The 21,555-nt window shown below is 42.3% G+C and overlaps 1 protein-coding gene across 1 annotated transcript in view; it reads left to right on the plus strand.

Moving 5' to 3' along the window:
• cacna1aa (calcium channel, voltage-dependent, P/Q type, alpha 1A subunit, a) overlaps positions 1 to 21,555 on the plus strand; it is an 80,558-nt gene that overhangs the window by 20,666 nt on the left and 38,337 nt on the right. Inside the window, 23 exon segments of the mRNA XM_034143354.1 lie at positions 3,658 to 3,749; positions 4,599 to 4,751; positions 5,731 to 5,918; positions 8,103 to 8,206; positions 8,541 to 8,656; positions 10,209 to 10,253; positions 10,367 to 10,450; positions 11,304 to 11,510; positions 11,998 to 12,110; positions 12,354 to 12,466; positions 12,559 to 12,690; positions 12,888 to 12,960; positions 13,334 to 13,451; positions 13,949 to 14,016; positions 14,115 to 14,221; positions 16,585 to 16,635; positions 17,619 to 17,787; positions 17,978 to 18,609; positions 19,269 to 19,618; positions 20,148 to 20,283; positions 20,521 to 20,650; positions 21,004 to 21,063; positions 21,224 to 21,330. Of these exon segments, the coding sequence (XP_033999245.1) occupies positions 3,658 to 3,749; positions 4,599 to 4,751; positions 5,731 to 5,918; positions 8,103 to 8,206; positions 8,541 to 8,656; positions 10,209 to 10,253; positions 10,367 to 10,450; positions 11,304 to 11,510; positions 11,998 to 12,110; positions 12,354 to 12,466; positions 12,559 to 12,690; positions 12,888 to 12,960; positions 13,334 to 13,451; positions 13,949 to 14,016; positions 14,115 to 14,221; positions 16,585 to 16,635; positions 17,619 to 17,787; positions 17,978 to 18,609; positions 19,269 to 19,618; positions 20,148 to 20,283; positions 20,521 to 20,650; positions 21,004 to 21,063; positions 21,224 to 21,330 (3,348 nt within the window).

Below are 21,555 nucleotides of genomic sequence, written 5' to 3' on the forward strand. Positions count from 1 at the left end.
TCTCAACATGTCTGAATAGATTAGATATTCACTCCACAACCTTGTTGGATGTTAGCAGATTTGTGTGCACTCTTGTTTCTCTGCCCAAGTGTGTGTGTTGACCTATCTCTTGTAGTAAATTGTCTGAGTGATTTGGCCCTGGGAATAAGCTAGTTGTTTTTTTTATGCCAAGTATTGATTATTAGTCCAATTACCCTTAGTTTACAGCCAGTCTCGACTCGCATCCTCCCTCCATCTCTCCTTCTTGTTCCTTCATTCAGGTTTGTTTATTGTGAAAAACAGCTGACACATTCAGATAATTAAAAACGGAATAGGTCATGGAGGCATTACTTTCAGTTCTGTCATTGTTTAGAGTTGTACTGTATATATTTCTGATATAAAGCTGTGTGTTTGAGATTTTCTTAACCTTTAATTGTCTTTGATGTTACGTGACGTTACACATAATGCCATTAAAAGGAATAATACAATCTTTCTATGTGAGGCAGGATATAAAGTTAATGCGAGAGGAAATGTATAAATATGCAGATACATGTTATTATGTAATCGTGGTATCATACGAAAGCAAGGAGACAAGAAAAAGTGGAACATTTGGAGGGGAGATGAAGCGATTTGGTCAGTGATGTGGACAAAGATAATTAGCCACATTTAGCTGAAGTCAGCAGGAAAGCAGGCGGAGGGAGCAGGCGAAAAAAGATGGTGTTTGTATAATTGTGTCCCATGAGAGCGGGTTGGTGGGGAGATTGTGTAATATTGCTTAATGTGATTGTCCTGTATCATTTGTGTGCCTCTGTATAAAGTGCAGGTGTGTTTATCTGTGTATAAGATGTGCGCTAGGCAGCTTCTCGGTCCCTGACGACATTTGTATCCATCGGTTATTACAAATGACCTACTTTCTAGTGTGCATATGTGAATACAATCATTCACACTCAATATGTTAGATCTCCAACCAGTGGCCGTGCATGTGTGTGTGTGTGTGTGTGTGTGTGTGTGTGTGTGTGTGTGTGTGTGTGTGTGTGTGTGTGTGTGTGTGTATGTGTGCATTTGTTATCTTTTTCTGTGTGTATGTGTACATGTGTGTTTGTGTGTGTGAGTTGTGATGCATTTACATCATAGAGAGAAGAGAGGAGAAAGACAAATAAAACAATCAATCAGGCTCCTCCATTGGCCCTGTTACCAAGGTGATACAGAGATTCTATCAATGAGCCAAGGTCCCTGTTGCCATGGAAACACTTATGAATGAGAAAGGACCCAGTAACCGTGGAGACGGTGTGAATGAGGAACTGCCTCATCGGCTTGACACTGTTTGTGACGGCGGATGCTGTTTTAGAAACTGAAATCTTCATTATTACCATCATTGTCCTCATCGTCATTTTGTTTGTTTTTAATATCAAACATCGTAGAAATGGGTCTTTTTTTCTTTCTCGAATGGCTTCTCTTTTGTATTCCCAATAATGCAGATACACAACACACACATACCTATTTGTCATATTCACTGTTTGTGTTTTTATCAAAGGGGCCCTATATGGTCAGATAGGGTTAGAGAGTGTGGAGGAATGTTGGGGATTTTAGACTTTGCGTCACATTTACATGCATCAAAAATGATACACGTTGATACCAATAAAGTCTATTAGCAAAACAAGTAATGGCTTACCATATTTAGGTGCTTTAGGAGCTCTAATTGGAAAGCACTTCCAGTTATACATCTGAATGTTTTATATTTCTTCGCACATGTCAGAATTAGGGCTGTCAGTCGATTAAAATATTTAATCGCATGATGTCCATAGTTAATCGCGATTAATTTTTTATTTGTTCTAAATGTACCTTAGAGGAATATTTTTCAAGTTTGTAATACTCTTATCAACATATGAGTGGACAAATATGCTTTATGCAAATGTTTGTTTATTATCATTGGAACAATGACAAATATTCTCCTGAATATTTTCAACACAACAACCTGGAACCTCTCTCTCTCTCTTATACACTCTCTCCCAACCCTGTCTACTTCTTTGCACTGAGCCAGTTGCTCAAACAGACAAGCCTGTTTACAGTTGTCGGCGAAATGCCGCTCCTCTGTCTTCATAACAGTCAAAGCATGAGACTGAAGTTCCCACCGAGGGTCAAAATAATGCGCTGTGATGTGCAGTCGACACGTTGGATGCGATCCGAATTATCTCACACAGTCCCTCGTCCTCCACAATGTTAATTGTCCTGCAAGCTGGAGCCACCGCCACCCATTTAGCTATAGCTGTTGAAAGATTGCTGCTCGTAGACGCCGTGTCCAGGCGTCTCCCCGGCAAACTTTCAAGCGTGGTCTGCCGCAAGCGAGCGGCAGCATCAGCTGTGTGCTTGGCTTGCTGTTTAAAACACCTTTTTTTGTATCCATATCTCTCTCTAGAATCTGCCACCATCCAACTAACAATAACAACAACGTCAAGCCTTTGGGCTCTGAAACTACGGGGCGGGCCGAGGACAAATACACATGCGCTAATCGCTCGTTAAAATAATTAGTGGCCTTAAAAAAAATGTGCGTTAACACGTTATTAACGCGTTAACTTGACAGCCCTAGTCAGAATATATGGTTCAGTGAGCTACTAAAGGGAACATCTGCCATGATGTTTCAGCTTCACACAGCTGTACTACAGTGTTGCACAGGACCTCTCAGTTACAAGTCAGCCTCTGTTGAGGTATTTGATATCACACAATGTCATTACAAGGACCCCAGCCTACACTAGTGATGGAGCGCATACCACTGGGGGTGGGCTTCCTGGTGATTCAATACAGCATCCTTCAATAGATTCAGGATTGGTGTTACTTTTCCCTTTCCTGCCATTTTTAAAGTTTCCCACACAAAAGAGGGCTGACTTCAAACCTGTGATTAAGGCTCTGCTGTGTCACTGGGCCTCTTAGTGGAACAGATGAAAGTGGAAATGTGTCGGAGAGACCGAGAGAGAGAGAGAGAGAGAGAGAGAGAGAGAGAAGTGGGAAGTGGGAAGGAGGATGATTCACAGTGTGCGTCAGACCAGAGGATTGACTGGAAGTCTGGCGGCACGAGGGAACATCTTAAACAACTGAAGCACGAACATACACACACATGCTGTTTACAAGCCTTTTATTCCGATGATGAGCGGTGTTATCGGCGCTGAGACACACACCAACACACGGTTACTCTGCAGTCTGGCGACACCTCCAAGATAAACAGTTTGAACGTAACGAGAATAAAAATAGGTGGAAATAAGCAAGTCAGCATCTTTGTTTCTCACCATCTGCCAGTGCTCCCTCTCTCTCTCTCTCTCTCGCTCCCCCCGCCCTCTTGTCCTCCCATCCTCCCTCTCCTACCCATCACCCCATCTCTCCTCTTTCATTTGAAAGTCTTTCTATCATCCTGTTGAAAAACACAGTCCCTTCAGCCCATCCCTTTCTCGCCCTGATACACTTCTCTGCCTTTCTTCACTTGTCAGCTGTATTGATCAGCTCTGCTCTTACAGGATTTACATACAGTGCTCACCCAGTAGCTTGTAATGACCTGGCAAGGGGTCTGCGTTAAAGTGTGTGCTTGTTTGTAAAAGCGTGTGTATGAATGAGGCTGACTGACAGCTTGACTAGCTTACATATTGATTGCCTTTGCTCACTTTTGTGCATTTGTCTCCTTCCCTTTAGGATCCTGTCCACTATAGGCTCAGATTTCGACTTGCGGACCCTCAGGGCTGTGCGAGTATTGAGGCCCCTCAAACTGGTGTCCGGTATTCCCAGTAAGTCCAATCTCTTCATTCTGCATTGAAAAATAAAGACTTATTTGTTTTTCAGTAGTCTCCTGCCTTTACCCCAAACAGTGTCTTTGTTTTTTCTAAGCTGAGGAAATGTTTTAGCTTAGTTTAGCTGCAGAACTTGTTCAGGTTTTATTGGTGGATCAGAAATAGCATAAATAAGCTTTTTATGTCAAGGTGTTATGCAGCTTCTGTGTTCTTCATAATGCACCCAAAGTGTTCTAATACAAGTGGATGTTCTATGTACTCTCTGCTCCTTTTAAAAAAAAAAAATGTTATAGCAGCAGTAGTGTTCCAGCACCACTGCAGTGTTATTAATAGCGTGGACTCCACTACAGAGCTGAACAGGCAAACCAAGGCTTACTCATCACAAAAGTCACTAAGCTCCCCATGAAAACCAAATTACAGTTTCCTTCCAATATGTGATATACATTTGATAAATGTGATTGGTTTCCACAAAACAACATTTCACATTAAATAGAACCTGCCACAAACGAGTGCTTGGAGACCTTTTGTTTGTTAGAAAATATTTTTCAGAAAACCTCTATAAACCTCATTTGACCTCTGGTGACATTCTGCCAGCAAAGTAAATAGAGTACTAAGCCAAGTCTTTTTGTATTTATGGTTTACATTATGACGAATTAAACAAGTCATGCTGATAGTGGAGGACATGAAGGGTTACTTTTTTAGAGATTCAAACTGCTATTAATAATTAGAGGAAGGAGCACCCCTCTTCAGATCCTTGCACCTGATCCTATCGATGAAAACGCATATAAATGTAAATTAATGATGGTTAATAATCATTCTCAACACTGTTTACACTGTGTCCTCCAGGCTTACAGGTGGTGCTCAAATCCATCATGAAGGCCATGATTCCTCTGCTGCAGATTGGCATGCTTCTTTTCTTCGCCATCCTCATGTTCGCCATCATCGGCCTGGAGTTCTACATGGGCAAATTCCACACAACATGCTATGACAATCACACAGGTAAAGGATAGTGTGTGTGTGTGTGTGTGTGTGTGTGTGTGTGTGTGTGTGTGTGTGTGTGTGTGTGTGTGTGTGTGTGTGTGTGTGTGTGGTGTGTGTGTGTGGTGTGTGTGTGTGTGTGTGTGTGTGTGTGTGTGTGTGTGTGTGTGTGTGTGTGTGTGTGTGTGTGCGTGTGTGTGTGACCAAACCTTGGGTGTGTGTGTGTGTGTGTGGGGGTGTGGGGGTGTGTGTGTGTGTGTGTGTGTGTGTGTGTGTGTGTGTGTGTGACCAAACCTTGGGTGTGTGTGTGTGTGTGTGTGTGTGTGTGTGTGTGTGTGTGTGTGTGTGTGTGTGTGTGTGTGTGTGTGTGTGTGTGTGGGTGTGTGTGTGTGTGTGTGTGTGTGTGTGTGTGTGTGTGTGTGTGTGTGTGTGTGTGGGTGTGTGTGTGTGTGTATATGTGTGTGTTGTTGCCAACAGTGCTAGTTAATTTGCTGTTTACCCCAATGAACACCTGTTCCGGATGAGCCTAGACTATTAATAGTCACAGTACTAAAAATAGGAAGGCAATTTAGTTCAGCAAAATAACATAATTGGCTTTAGATTGTTTACAGTGCCTCAATTCTGTGTTTATGTTATGAAAGGCAGTTTCCACAGAAAATGTCTAATTATTTTCTTGTTTATGCATAATTTGCCTCTTTTCTCTGTATATATAGATAACATTATAAAAATAGTATCTCATCTACCAAGAAACAAAACCGTTGAACACTTGTTGTTTCTTGGTCTATTGAGAATATAAGATGTTAAATGTCTCAATAATTCAAGCAGGTGAGCCTATTTTGTTTTTTGATAATTATTTTATGCCGCCTATACCTTTTGTTTTGTATCCTATTTCTTGACATATTTAATTCCAGAAAGTAAGGTGAACAATCTTAACAAACAACATAATTTCCTACGACTACCTTTTGTTTTGAAACTCCTCTCCTCATTCTTTGGTGTTCAGGTGAGATGAGAGAAGAGTTTCCATGTGGGACAGAGCTTCCGTCGCGGCTGTGTCCAGAGGGCACCTTGTGTCGAAGGTACTGGACGGGACCAAACTACGGCATCACCCAGTTTGACAACATCCTGTTTGCTATCCTCACCGTCTTCCAGTGTATCACCATGGAGGGCTGGACTGACCTGCTCTACTATGTATGTACTGCTCAACACAGTTTTCAACACCTTTACACAGCCCCTGACAAAATGCAGGAATTCTTTGAAAGACTTTATTCCTTCTAAGCTGTTTAAATGGCTAATGTAAATGGGCCAAACATATTCCTGATTACCTCCAGTCATGCAGACCTGGTAAAAAAACAGTTGTTAAAGTTTCAAGTCAATCATTTGAGAGTTTCAGGTCTAGTAGGTTCAGGTGACAATAGAGGCAAGCATTCAAGAAAAGAGGATAATAATACAGAACTCAAACTTCATCAGCACTTTTATAGATATGCTGTACTAGCAGATAAACACCAATTATTAAGAATCACATACAGTATCAGTATGTTAGCCATGTTAACCTTGTTTTTATCAGCAATACCTTGGTTTGTATATACATTATTCTCATACTTGGCGGCCATTTTGTTGGATTGTTTGTTAGGATAAAACTGCCACTCGATGTATGGAAAAATAAATGAAATATTCCCCGTCAAATGTAGCTTAACATTTGTCTTATGTTCGTCCGACATGTCTGTCAGAAGTCTCTACATTTTGATGCTGCACAACCGAAACATCCAAGATTATTTTCTCCCATTAAATGTTATATTAAAGCATAAAAACCTCCACTGATTTGACCTGTGCACACTGAGAGCCTGCCCAGAAATAGGTACCCGGTCCTGAACAGTGTCATCACTCATGCCCAAGACCGAGCAGTTCCCTGCTGTCAGTGGTAACGGTTGCTAGGAGACCAGAGGTAGATGAGGGTCTTTGTGTGTAACTGTAGTCGTCTCTCCCCCCCCCCCTCCTCGTCTCCCTCTCAGTCTTCCCGCTGCTCCTTCTCTTTCTCCCTCTCCTCCCCTCATTTCCTTCCTTCCTCTTTTCCCCTCGCACTCTGTGTCTCTCTCCCCGTGTCCCTCCTTCCCGGTGCTGCTCTATATTTAAAAGGGCCTGTTCAGCCCAAGTTATTCTTGCAGCTGCTGGGGAGGGGAGCGATAAAAGTTTAATGGTAGAAAAAAGGGTCTGCGGTACATTGGGTTCACAGCAGCAATGCCTGCTTACATACAGGAAGAAGGAAAGATGGAGGACGGAGGAGACAGGGGGACGCTAGACTGCAAGCCTCTGAGAAAGAGGGCGCAAAACAGGAAAGAGAAGAGGGGGTCTAGGGGTGGGAAGGGGTGATATGAAGAATCAGTTTAGAGGCTGATCAGAAAAAAAATATCTAAGCAAGAGAGTAGGAAATTATAGGACAAACAACAATTAAAACGAATAAAATAAAAAGGGGAAGCAGAAGAAACGAAGTGTGATGCAAAAGGAGGAAACCATAAGGAGAGAATACAGAACATGTAAGGAGAGTCTGGACAGCAGGATGGTGCAGATAGAGAGGGGGAGAGACCAAAGCATTTGTTATACATTATTTACTCTGCACTGAGCAGCTAAATAGAGTGGCAGATATGCATTTACTTATTGAGATGACTTAAAGCTAAATCATGTCCGCCTTGCTGTTGTTTATGTTTCCCACAGCTGTGGACAGCACTTTGAAGTGAATTGACCTCCATTTTTTTTTTAATGCCACATTGTTTAATGTCTACTTTATGTGACATTTTCTTGCATGCTTACTCCAGATGTAACAGGGCTGGACGATATTATAGGGTTGAGTATTGCTTTCACAAAATATTTACTCAATTAGATTTTCGATTAACAATCATCAGTTATGTTGATTAAATCACTAAGTGGTTAAAGGGCAAATAAAAAAAACTGCCTGAGTTAAGAAAATGTTCTGTAATGCAGCGTTTAATACCACAAAAAGAGAATACTTTTGCCATATAACGACATTATGATATCCAAAATCTAGCACGATTTCTAGCCTCATATCAGGGTAGTGATCTTCTATCGATATATTTCCTATCCTTATGCCATGTGTGCAACTACCTGGATGCTAAAAAATGCACCTTAACTTGATAAGCAGGCTAATAAATGGAACTGGTATTTTATTAAATGCTTGGATATCGAGTTTGTCTTGAAAAAAAAGCCTTACATTCAGTAAGGACAGATCCAATCATATGCCAGTGCAGTTAACTCATGCAAATTCATACCTGTTGTAACCTGGGTCTCGCATGAGTGCCACATGTTCTGATGTCGCAAATTGCTAATTGATTACTTTCTTATGTCCGTGTGTGATCACAGAGCAACGATGCCTCAGGGAGTGCATGGAACTGGATGTACTTCATCCCCCTCATCATCATCGGCTCCTTCTTCATGCTCAACCTGGTGCTGGGTGTGTTGTCAGGGTAAGTGTGTGTTTGTGACAATTATATTGTAAATGTTGTTGATACATAATTGCACTTCCCATATTCATTGGCGGTTAAAAAAAACGTGTTTTTATGCCACAGTGAAACATGCAGGGTATCATTAAAAGTGTGTCTAACGTGTGTGTGTGTGTGTGTGTGTGTGTGTGTGTGTGTGTGTGTGTGTGTGTGTGTGTGTGTGTGTGTGTGTGTGTGTGTGTGTGTGTGTGTGTGTGTGTGTGTGTGTGTGTGTGTGTGTGTGTGTGTGTGTGTGTGTGTGTGTGTGTGTGTGTGTGTGTGTGTGTGTGTGTGTGTGTGTGTGTGTGTGTGTGTGCAGGGAGTTTGCCAAAGAGAGAGAGCGTGTGGAGAACAGGAGTGAGTTCCTGAAGCTCAGAAGACAGCAGCAGATAGAAAGGGAACTCAACGGATATCTGGAGTGGATCTGCAAAGCTGGTATGTGTTCATTCATCACGCACAGAGACATGTAGACATGTGGAGGCGGCTGTGGCTCAGTGGATAGTGTGCTGGACTTCGAATCAGGGGGTAGCAAGTTCGAGTCCCACTGCAGTCAGCATGTCGTTGTGTCCCTGGGCAAGACACTTCACCCCAAATTGCTCCTGTGGGGATTGTCCACGTATGTTAGTCGCTTTGGATAAAAGCGTCTAACAAATGACACGTAATGTAATGTATAAACATATCGCAAGAAAACATAATAATGATCCTTTGCCAACAACTTAAAGTGGACCTATCATGCTATATTTGAATAATATAGTGTAGGACCATACCTATATAAGGCATATTTATACTTTTTTTTTTTTCTAAATACCAAACAGATCATGCATTTTAGCCATGCCTCATTTTGCTCAATTTGACCATTTCTAGCTCTGTTTGTGCAAGGGCAGATTCTGTGAGAACAGCACCATCTACAGGCCTGGCATATGTACTACAGCGTCTCCAGCGCTTTCGAACGGCAATGGCCGTGGCTGTCTCCTCCTGATTGGTGGAGTTGGCCCAATAGCCGTAGCGCCACTGTCCTGACGTCAGGACAGTGTTCAAATCTGGATCAGTTTTTATCAGATCCGTTGCAGCCCCTTTTTTAGAGATTTGGATATGGAGGAAAATAGAGAGGGTTGTGTTTTCTGACACTTGGTGAGTTCCCTGGAACACCGGGGACACATATTCATGTATAAAAGACATACAAAAGTGCATTTTGCATGATAGGTCCCCTTTAAATATAGTCAGGATTGTGATTTTAGTACAATATTAAAGCATCTGTTTGGTGCTTTACAGTAATAGCCTATGACTAAAAATAATCTGATGGATTTGATTGTGAAGCAGCTGCAACTGAGATAATAATTATTCATTTTAACTGTATTTTCTTTAATCAAAAAAGCTTTTATTGTAAAGTTTCGATAGTTTGAAGCACACTGACACCTCAACTCAAATCATGATTTACATTAAAACAATTCAATCGTAAAGGTTAGATTATTAGGCACGTTTCTGGGCAGTGTATTGTAGTCATAACTCTCCTTCAAATGCAAACACAACTTGAATTACAGCCAGTGCACTAAATATAAGTGAACAGCTTTGATTTACACTCATTTAGCAAGGATTAAAGCCCCTTGTTTGAAGCTGCGATGGAGAAGACTGCCTGTCCGTAGTTCTCTTCATCTCCTTTGTCTCCTCACTGCTGAGGGCAGGGAAGATGTGGAGCAGATAAGAGGAACGGAGGGTTGGATGTTGGAAGGAGTGGATGCAGCGGCAGGGAGAAAAGGGCAGACCTTTGATCTTCTTGAAAAGACAATCTCCATAAAAACAAGGAAGCTAGAATACAAAGGAGGGAGGGATGAGAAGCAGGCACAGGTGCAGGACAGACACTTTGTTTCCGGTTTGAATTCAAATAAGAAATGACGATGATAACAAAAGATTGACAGACACTGTGGAAGTCATCAAACAAATTCAATGTCGCATATTAACATATTTGTGTTTAATATGTGTTTCGCAGAGGAGGTCATCTTGGCGGATGATGACAATGTCACGGCTTATGATGGTAAGAATTTGCGTATTAACTGTGTTGTATGGCTGTGATTTTAAAACAAAATGATACAAAGAAATGTAACATGTCAGTACTGTCAAAATAAACACATAATGTTTCTATTGCAGGTTCTCGTAGAAGAGCCACAAAGAACCATAAGAGCAAAGCTGAGCTGCTGAACCCAGAGGAAGGGGAGGGAGACCTGGCAGTGGGTAAGATACAAACTCTCTCTCTCTCTCACACACACACACACACACACACACACACACACACACACACACACACACACACGCGAGCAAAGGCAAACCACAGGTACATACAGATGCTATCTTATCTTGCATATCAGCATTACCTGACTCTCCTCTCCTTCTCTCTCTCCTTCTCTCTCTCCTTCTCTCTCTCCTTCCCTCTCCTCTATTCTGCTACTTGGCACTTCTCTCCTCTTGTTACCTTTTTCCCCTTTCCTCAACCCCCCCCCCCCCCATTTAACACTTTTATTTTCCTTCTTTCCTTCTTTCCTTCTTTCCTTCCTTCCTCATTCCTTCAGCTTTCTTACGCAAGTCTGCCTTTTCTCCTGCGAGATGTGTAGTATGTGTAGAGGAAAGAATACTTTGCTGAAATCAATAAATAAATAAAATGCTTATGAAAATGAATTAACCAATAATATCTACAGACAAAGAAAGGGGGGTATTCAGAAAAGCAAAAAGCTATCATTTAGGGAGAGGATCTACACTTTTGAGTGTGGTGGACGTGATGATATGATTAAAGATAACATGTGAAACCAATTTAAAGCTGTTAAACCTCTTCACTATTCGTTCATCGGGACACTAAATCTTCTGCTGTGTGTCATCATCACTGTATGTGTGCCAGGAGAGGCTTTTTTGTGTTGTATCGTGTAACTTATTGTACCTCCTGCTGTGTATGAATCAGAAAGCAGAGGACATTTTACACTGTGTACACTTTTGCTTATCCAAGATGCTAAGTGCACACAGTTCTGCCAATAAATCACTCTATACTTCATTATCAGGCTAACGCCAAACCATTTCCCCTCGCTTATCCTTTCAGGGTCACCGTTTGCCCGGGCCAGCTTGAAGAGCTCCAAGCTGGAAGGATCAGATTTCAAGCGGCGAGAGCGACGGCTACGCTTCCTCATCCGACACGCCGTCAAGTCGCAGGCCTTCTACTGGACCGTGCTGTGCTTGGTCGGGCTCAACACTATGTGTGTGGCTGTAGTGCACTACGACCAGCCGGAGCCTCTGTCAGATTTTTTATGTGAGTATGAGGGAGGGGGATACATGCTAACTCTGTGTAAGCATCGACAGATTATCTCCACCTATATGCACTATTACTAGAAAGGAGTGGGTGAGCATGAAAAAGCATGAAAAAGCTGACTAACCCAAACACACAATTTCTCCCTTTTGCATATACTATTGAACAAATGGGATGACATGAATTGTACCGAAAATCTAAACACAAATTATACAGCTATAAAAATATGGAAATTGTGATAAATAAAAAATATAAAAAAACAACATAATAGTGAGAAATTGGAGGATTTGTTTACGCTAATTGAGAGTATTAAAAAATACTTTTAGAATATTTTGATACACAATACGGATTTTGATACAAACACAAATTTAAAAAAAAAAATGTTTGTACTTAAAATGCATTCTTAAATATATTTCACATAAATCTGACCTCTTTTCTCCTCTTCTTCTTCCTCTTCCTCCTCCCTTCTTATCATCTTCCTTCCCTGCAGATTTTGCTGAATTAATCTTCCTGGCGATATTCTTGACAGAGATGTTTATAAAGATGTACGGCCTTGGCAAACAGGCCTACCTCAACTCCTCCTTCAATTGCTTCGACTGCATTGTGAGTCCCAACACACACACACACACACACACACACACACACACACACACACACACACACACACACACACACAACACAAATCCTCAAGCAGGTGCAAACACTCATTTCACACCAGTATGCACACATTTAATAACATAAGCACACAGACAATTAGACCTCACACACAAACACAAATACAGGGATGATGTGTTGGCTCATCATGATGAATGGCATGCGTGCCACATATGCTTGTGTTTGCTTTAGGTGATATGTGGTAGTATATTTGAAGTGCTGTGGTCCATCATCCAGCCGGGCACGTCGTTTGGCATCAGCGTGCTTCGAGCTCTCAGGTTATTGAGGATTTTCAAAGTCACCAAGTGAGTACTTTCTAGTTCTATTCCTCATATTCATGCATTGGACATAACATTGCGCTCAGTTAAACACACTCGTGCTGTCTTCTTCTTGCCAGGTACTGGAAATCTTTGCGCAATCTTGTCGTCTCACTGCTCAACTCTATGAAGTCCATCATCAGCTTGCTCTTCCTGCTCTTCCTCTTCATAGTTGTCTTCGCCCTGCTGGGCATGCAGCTCTTCGGAGGACAGTCAGTGCTGCTTCCCTTAACCTCTGCATCTCTGTCTATCTTCTCTTATATCCCAAAGACATTGTTTGATTATTGCCAGTTTGGTTAAGAAAATGAAATAATTGACGATATGTGTTCTACCTATAAGATACTTCTGTGTTTTTGCCTCACGCTTCTGTTTTCCATTTCTCTTCCATTTCATGTTTTTTCTCCACTAGGTTTAATTTTGACACTGGCACTCCTCCGACCAACTTTGACACCTTCCCCGCAGCAATAATGACGGTGTTCCAGGTAAGCAGAGGGGGTGGTGTGAAAGGGTGGAAGGGAGGGAGAGGCTGGTGGAGGGGAGGGTTGGTTTAGGACAAAATGGTTTAAGAACTAAAGAGGATATTCACACAAGGAAAAATGTAAAATGCTACTTTTGAATTGACAAATGTCTTCAGTGAAAGGTTTAATTGTGCTCAACTGTGTGTGTGTGTGTGTGTGTGTGTGTGTGTGTGTGTGTGTGTGTGTGTGTGTGTGTGTGTGTGTGTGTGTGTGTGTGTGTGTGTGTGTGTGTGTGTGTGTGTGTGTGTGTGTGTGTGTGTGTGTGTGTGTGTGTGTGTGTGTGTGTGTGTGTGTGTGTGTGTGTGTGTGTGTGTGTGTGTGTGTGTGTGTGTGTGAGATCCTGACCGGTGAGGACTGGAACATGGTGATGTACGATGGCATCGAGTCTCAGGGCGGAGTCAACAAGGGCATGGGCTTCTCCATCTTCTTCATCGTGCTCACACTTTTCGGCAACTGTATCCTTTTTACATAATAAAACTGCAAATAAGCACACAACACACTCACACTGTAAATAAAGGCACTTTCCGTTATGCTTTATATGTTGGTTTAGTAACTGACTTACAGAGTACACCATCCAGATTCAGATGCATATGATTGCACTCTTTGAAAAAAATAACTATAATATTTTGCCCTCACTAAATATTGTGATTATTGCAATTTGGATTTTACACATGTCAATATTGCGTTTTCAATAACAATTAAATATTTTTTGTTTTGTGCAGCCCAACTTTTCATACACAGATTGTATTTCTTAGTGTTAACTTTGTAATCCACCTATTTCTTGTCATTTATCCCACTAAGCCAAACAGACGGTGTTTTTTTGTATTTTGAAATGAAGGATTTGACAATGGTTCCTGTTGAGATCCAGCTGCTCGTTTATGTTAATGCTGTATTTACCCGTACAGTACAAACAAACTCCGACATGCTGGATTTCCTCTAACTCCATGTTCAGACACTCTGCTGAATGTGTTCTTGGCCATCGCTGTGGACAATTTAGCCAACGCACAGGAACTGACCAAGGTACACAGTCCTACAGTCCCATTTCTCAGAGAGTTATGGTCCTCTACTCAGCAAATCATTTCTGATTTTGATTTCCTTCCTAATGTCTCTCTCCGCAGGACGAACAGGACGAAGAGGCGGCTAACACTAAGAAGCTGGCCCTGCAGAAAGCCAAGGAGGTGGCTGAAGTCAGCCCAATGTCTGCCGCCAACCTCTCCATCGCAGCGTGAGTTGTTGTTTCTTATTAAGGTTGAATTTGAGTTTTTGTACTAACTGTTTCACACCAGGCAGTAGTATGAGGGTGGAACATGTGCACATATCTTCAAAAAACAGAAACTCATTCATCCACCACGATGTAAGCACTAATGAAAGATTCAGCTGCTTGAAGTAATAGCAGTACAATGTGTGAATGCATTTGGAATATATTTTATAAATACATTTGTTACATCATGTTGCATTATACATGGCAGTTTATGGACAGCCATTCTCATAACATTTGAACCACATTTGTAAAAGACGCCTAATTACCTATGATGTCTTTTCAGTGTAATGCAGAATCTCACTGTCATGGTTGCAGATTGTTCACTAATTTGCCATCATCCAAAGAGTTTTACTTTTTCAGATTTCTTTTTTTTAATAGCACAATATTCATAAAGACAATTACAACATATCTTAAAAATATTGCCTTCCTTGGAATAAAGATACTTTCATTTTGTTTACATTCATACTGTAGGTTGACATGAATGAATGTTAATGCTGTTTTATAGCATACAGCACATTTAGTGATACGTCTAAACATGCATGCACGCTTTCTTCTCCCTTCCGATCAGCTTCTCCCTCTCTTTTTCACACACACACACACACACACACACACACACACACACACACACACACACACACACACACACACACACACACACACACACACACACACACACACACACACACACACACACACGCACGCCGGTGTTGGATTGATCTGGGCCAGCCCTCCTCTGGTCAGGAGAGTCAGAGTCTTTGATCTCTGTTCTCTGTCTACACAGGGGTCTTCCCTTTCACTCCTTCTAAAGTTCACACACACACACACACACACACACACACACACACACACACACACACACACACACGCACAAACAGGATTGAAACACACATGCTCATAATAACGTGTTCATCGTGTTGTGAATCACATTGTTTCCTGTTACTGTGTGCACTGTTCTTCACTGTGCTGTGAGCATTTGTGTCTTCGTACCAGTACACTTTACCTGGGAGTCCTTTTGAGGTTAAACATGTATCTGTCAATACGATGCACATGTATCTGCGTGTGTATGTGTGTGTGTGATTATTATTAAAGCTACACTTGTTTGACAGGTGTCTCTAAATGTAGCTTAATATGTTTCTACTTTATAACCTAAGCGAGTTGAGTCAGAACTGGAGTTTTAGATTACATGTTGGCAACTGTTAACTGTTATCTTGAAATATCCTGTGCATTGCTGTAGGGGCAACGCAGCTCTGCAGTGTGTATTTCATTCACTGTATCGGTGTGAATCCCTTGTTTTTTTAGTATGAAAAAAGGAAAAACATTGAAATTCCAAAAGAGAAAGTCCTTATTTTTCCAAGCAAGGATTTTAAACTCGAGGACATCAGTGGAGCATGACGAATCTCTTAAGAAGAGATTCTATGGTAGATTCAGGGAGGAGGCTACCATGAAGGCTACATGAAAACACCTGTTAGGCTACATAATACTTACTGGTACGCTCTAAATTATAAGTATACAAACACAGCTTTACAATCTACACAGATTGCAGGAACAAATCCAATTGAAATCACTTCACTGTGGTGAGTTTATCAGATAGGGAAGGAGTTGAACTGTGTTGTTAGTAGTTTATGCACCACAGTTGATGGTAGCAGTCTTGAAAGTATACATTTTTCATTTGGAACTGTTCTTTATTTAGCAGGCTCTTTAATGACGCACTGTGCACTGTGACACAAAGGAAGATCAGAGGTAATGCAGAGAGTTGAGGAATATATGGTAACAGATGCAAACAGTGATGAGGACAGGACAGCAGGATCAGGGAGTGATGCAATACAGATGCAAGTTGGGAGATAACGTAAAGGAGGACAGCGACATTTTAAAAAGTATAGATAGTGTGTGTGTGTGTGTGTGTGTGTGTGTGTGTGTGTGTGTGTGTGTGTGTGTGTGTGTGTGTGTGTGTGTGTGTGTGTGTGTGTGTGTGTGTGTGTGTGTGTGTGTGTGTGTGTGTGTGTGTGTGTGTGTGTGTGTGTGTGTGTGTGTGTGTGTGTGTGTGTGTGAAGGGTTGCATTCCAAAATGCTCAATCTTTTTGGCAAAAAATGTAGCATTTCTTAAGATTTCTTATATTTTTCCCTTAATTCTTCATTTATTTTTGCATTTCAGTAATATATTTAACTTATTTTTAGTAGAAAGTCTGTTTTTACAGCACCTTTGATTACGATTGTGACCATTTGTCGGGCTAGGCTGGCTTAAATGGCGAATGGATAGCCCATTTTGGAATGAAATCCTGCCTCTGTTCTTTCGTGCCATCTCACTCACCAGCTGTTTCCCTCCTCAGCAACAAAGTACACAGTGAGTGTCACAACGCTACCGACCCCTTTCTGGACTGGTATTTATTTATTTGTTTATTCATTTCTGAATCTTTTCTGTTTATTGACTCTACAACCATTCCCTGCTTTATTTTGCGTTTTTAGAAAACCTTCCTTTCCTTCCCTTTTTGTGTTATCCTTTTTATGAATTACATACCTGGCTTTTATTTAGCTGTGATTGGTTTTGGCTTATATTTTGGCTGTTGCTTTCCTGTGGTTTATTATTGGGCCCTGTGTGAAAAAAGGGGGTAGGGGGGGGTAAGCGGATAAAGTGTAGAAGTTTTGGAGGTTGGAAAAGATTGATACTGATCATTTGGGTGTTTCTCTATCAGGTAAACACAGCTCACTACAGTTGTTACATTCAATTGGCAGTCGAATTCTATGAAAGCTCTTAAAATATAAAGAGGAAATAGGTTTGACTTATCTGCAAAGGCCTTTCCATATCCCATTTAACACATTCAATATTTTTTTAACAAAGGGAAAATCTCAAGTGATCAATACACCAATTTTATTGCAAGATTTGGAGAAAATGTTCCCATTTCCACACAGCTTATTTATTCAGAATTGTCAAATGTATTTGTATGGAAACACTGCTACTGTAACCAATAACAGATTTTGAAATGACTGTGCTTTCTAGTTAATTCAGCTTGGGATCTGTTTCATAAACTGTGTATACTTCCGGTAAATTATACATTATTATAAATAATTCTGACCTTGCCACAGTGTTATCCTCCATTGTGTCTCCACATGGTTTCCCAAAGTAGGCTGTTGGGTGTTTTGACGAGCTGTGTCGACACCCAGAACTTTGTTTTATTGAGCTACGTTGTTCCAACCAAATGACCCTCTAAGAGTCTGTGGCCCCCAGTGTGTTTCTACATCCTGGCTTTACCTACTTATACTTTCTGCTGGTTTTCACATCATCCTCACGTCTTTGTGTGTATATTCTCACAGCAGCAAGTGTCTTGTGTCTAAACGTGTCTTTAATTCTGTCTTTATTTTACAGTAAGGAGCAGCAGAAGAACAACAAGGGGGGAATCAACAAGTCGGTGTGGGAACAACGCACCAAGGAGCTGAGGAGGCAGACGCTGGTGACCAGCCGCGAGGCTCTCTACAACGAGCTGGACACTGAGGAGCGCTGGAAGGCAAGCGGAGGGAGGGAGGAGCAAAACAATGTAAAGGACAAGGCCAACCAAGCCCCTTAGGCTTGTGCTATCAGTGTACACAAGTGACGGCAATGATGATGACTCATGTTGCTTACCTGGTGTTTATATATGTGAAGGCCATTATGAATTCCAACTTAATTCCCTCTTCTTTTCCCTTCTCTATCTTCCTCTATGTTGCCTTTCCATCCTCCCCTTGCAGGTGAACTTCGCACGTAACTCCCGCCCAGACATGAAGACCCACCTGGATCGTCCGCTGGTTGTCGACCCCCATGAGAACCGCAACAACAACACTAACAAGACCACAGCAAACAATTCAGACCTCTGCTTCAGCCAGCACCATCCTGCCGACGAGCTCCACAGACAGACACGCCTCCACGAACACGTTGGCCAGGTGGGAGGAGTCGGAGGAGGGGGCTCTGGGACGGCGAGGCCTCCCCTGGAGCGCGGCGAGTCCTCGGAGAGCAGGCGCAGTCGTAAAAGCGAGCATCACCACCACTCCTCTCATGTCCGACTGGATGCCACGGTGATTCCCGGGCCCGGCTCGGAGGACAGGCCTGCCCGGCGCCATCACCACACCCGGAGCGGCAGTCGAGGCGCGGGACAGTCGGAACACAGGAAGCCCAGGTCACATCGGAAAAATGCAGAGGAGGGCGAGGAGGGTGGCGGAGGAGCGGGGAAAACAGGGAGACATAAGAGCAGAGGGGTGGAGGGAGGTGGAGAAGGAGGAGAGCAGGAAGGAGCTGGGGAAGGCAGTGAGAGGAGGCCAAGAAGAAATCGCCATGGAAACCAGACGGACGGCGAGGGGAAGAGGATGTGCCAGCACAGAAGGAAGTATGTCCATGAAACAAAGTTTTCTGTTTATCCTCATTGGGCCTCATTTACCAATATCCTCCTAAGATTGCTTTTGGTTGAGAAAAGTCCTAAGAAAAGTTAGAGTCATGATGTGTTCTTAAACCGAAGAATTGTTTACACCTGTGTTCTTATATTGATGAATCCCATCGTCCTTGTAAAGTGAAAGAAGTGCAGATTCTCCCTAAATAGCAGGTAATCAATTTCAATGAGTGACCATGTTCAAGAGAATCTAGTGAAGTATGACCCTACGAAGGAAACATTCATTTAAATATTTCTTAGATGGATGTTTAGTTAAGCCCATAATACTTTGTGATCTTATTAGAAAAATCATGAATTATAAAATAATATTGTATTTTACATCCTATATTATACAACTGTAGTATTAAAGAAAAGGCAATAACATTACAACACACACATTTTGCTTCTCTGCAAGAAAACTTGTAGATGTCAGAATCTTAGTAAAAGTTGGTTTAGAGAAGAAATGTAGTCTTAGAAAAGTTGTTGACATTTTAGACCCATGGTTTCTTCCATCTTCAATGTACTCAACATTTTCTGCGATCCTGTCACACCTTTCTCTGAATACCATCAGAACGTTCTTTTTCCGTCTCTTATTGTTCCTTCTTACTCCTCACTTGTAGGGAGTGCAGTGTCCCTAACCTCTCCACCACGCGGCCCATTCAGAAGAGCCTCCCCCGGCAGGACAGCCAGTACAGCGAGGACATGGACAATCTCATGAACACCAAACTGGTCTCCGGCTCCACCCCACCCGGCGATGTTCACCCTAACCCCCTCGCCCACCACCCTGCGGCCCCAGGCTTTGGATCCGCCCTCCATCTTGCAAACAGTAGCACTCACGGGAGTTTGGTGACATTAGATAGCTACGGGAGCATCGCCCATCATCGTACCAACAGTGTCCTCAGGGTGCCTCACCCTGACTACACAGCTCTAGACATGCCTATTTTTCCATCCACCAATGCCATACTGCAAGGTGAGGGCAGAATCAATGTTGTTATATGTTAGGAAAATATCACTTGTCACCGGCTTGAGTTTCAATATCAGGATACATGTATTTATCATCCAAGCAAAAATGAAAGTAGTCATCACATACAGAGCATATGGGACAAATAGTTCCCCAAACAGTGTCCTTCACATACAAGAGAGGGTGTTATTCAGTCACAAGATACATGTATACCGGTTCAAAGCAGTATTCTATGCTTAGTTCAGATTAGCTAAGGCCCACGTAAGCAATAAACATGACAGTCATATCTCCATAGAGGCTGAATCATCATACTAATCGTTGTCACATTATAGCCTCACAGTGTGTCCTGACGCTGTTCTAGGTAATCATATATCCTGTCATGTACACAGCTAAAGTTGGGCCCTTGTTATCATGTGCTACTCATGAAATTGGAAGAGTACGTTCAGTATTTTCCCAACGTTATACTATCTTGTATCCTCTTTACCCGCGTATCTAAAATAACATCCCATCCTAAACCCCTGTTTATTTCTCCCTTCAGTCAATAAGAATGCCAACACGGAGCCACTGCCAGCGAAAGAGGATAAGGACGATGATGATGATGAGAAGAGAGGTGAAGGAGGACCCAGGCCCATGCCTCCTTTCAGCTCCATGTTCATCCTGTCCACCACCAACCCGTAAGTGGCATGGATACAATCGCACACACACACGCACGCACGCACTCACGCACACACACACACTCAACTACACTGTATAATTCAACATCTGACACACAGGAATGCATTCTTGAGGCATCCACACAACTTTAGCTTTGTGTGAATGGACAATGAATCTTCTATCAAGTCACCGATCCAACACTTTTATAGATAGATCTAGTCTGGAGATATTCATCCAAACTATTTGTGTGCTCTTAGGTTTCGGCGTGCCTGTCACTACGTTTGCACCCTGCGATATTTTGAGATGACCATCCTGCTGGTCATTGCCATGAGCAGCATCGCGCTGGCTGCTGAAGACCCCGTGTGGCCCGAATCCCCCCGCAACAATGTAAGAAAGTCCATGTACATGGAAGGGACAAGGCTTCTGCTGTATGAAATATCATTTGTATACATGTTTACAATACATAATGCTTTTGGTTTTTACTTAATATGCTGGTTGCTTTTTTTCTTTGTAGTGTCACTCCTGCCTTCTACATGTGATGCGCTGGATAATTAGGAGCTTTAAATGTTACTGTAAATCATTCATATTGTATAATTTGATATTTAAAAAACATGGACCACATCCCAATGTAAAGAAATTGGCTGTCGCTTGAATAAAAAAATCCCCATGTTTCCACCATGTCACGCTTAACAAGTAGTTGAATTCAGCAGCAAATCATTCCCTTTTTCTCTTCCGTGCAGGTCCTACGCTATTTTGACTACGTCTTCACAGGAGTATTCACATTTGAGATGCTGATTAAGGTGAGGCAATGTCCAGAATCAACAATCAACGACATACCAAGAGAAGCCTGCAGCCCAAATGAGGATTGGACACTCTTCATAGCACACCGACGCCACAGAGCACGTCCATACACCAGGAGTTCACACGCCTCATAACCAGCTTCTCCTTTCTCTCCCCCAGATGGTGGATTTGGGCCTGGTCTTACACCAGGGCTCTTATTTCCGGGACTTGTGGAACATCCTTGACTTTATAGTGGTTAGTGGTGCTCTGGTGGCCTTCGCCTTCACGTAAGTCCCCCTCCTGCCTCCCCCTGTCTCCCCTCCTCGCTCCTCCATCTCCCCTGCCTCTCTACCACCTCACTGGTACCTTGGAGTACAGCCTCCCTTGTTCTGCTTGAGTCACCCATGGCTCAATTCAGCCTCTATTCCTCTCTCTGTTCTTTCTTTCATACCCGATCACATGCTTTCTCTCTCTCAGCATTTTCTCTACAGTTGGCCATTTCTCCTGCTTTT

The sequence above is a fragment of the Trematomus bernacchii genome, unplaced genomic scaffold, assembly GCF_902827165.1.
Source record: "Trematomus bernacchii unplaced genomic scaffold, fTreBer1.1, whole genome shotgun sequence".
In the NCBI taxonomy this organism is placed as follows: domain Eukaryota; kingdom Metazoa; phylum Chordata; class Actinopteri; order Perciformes; family Nototheniidae; genus Trematomus; species Trematomus bernacchii.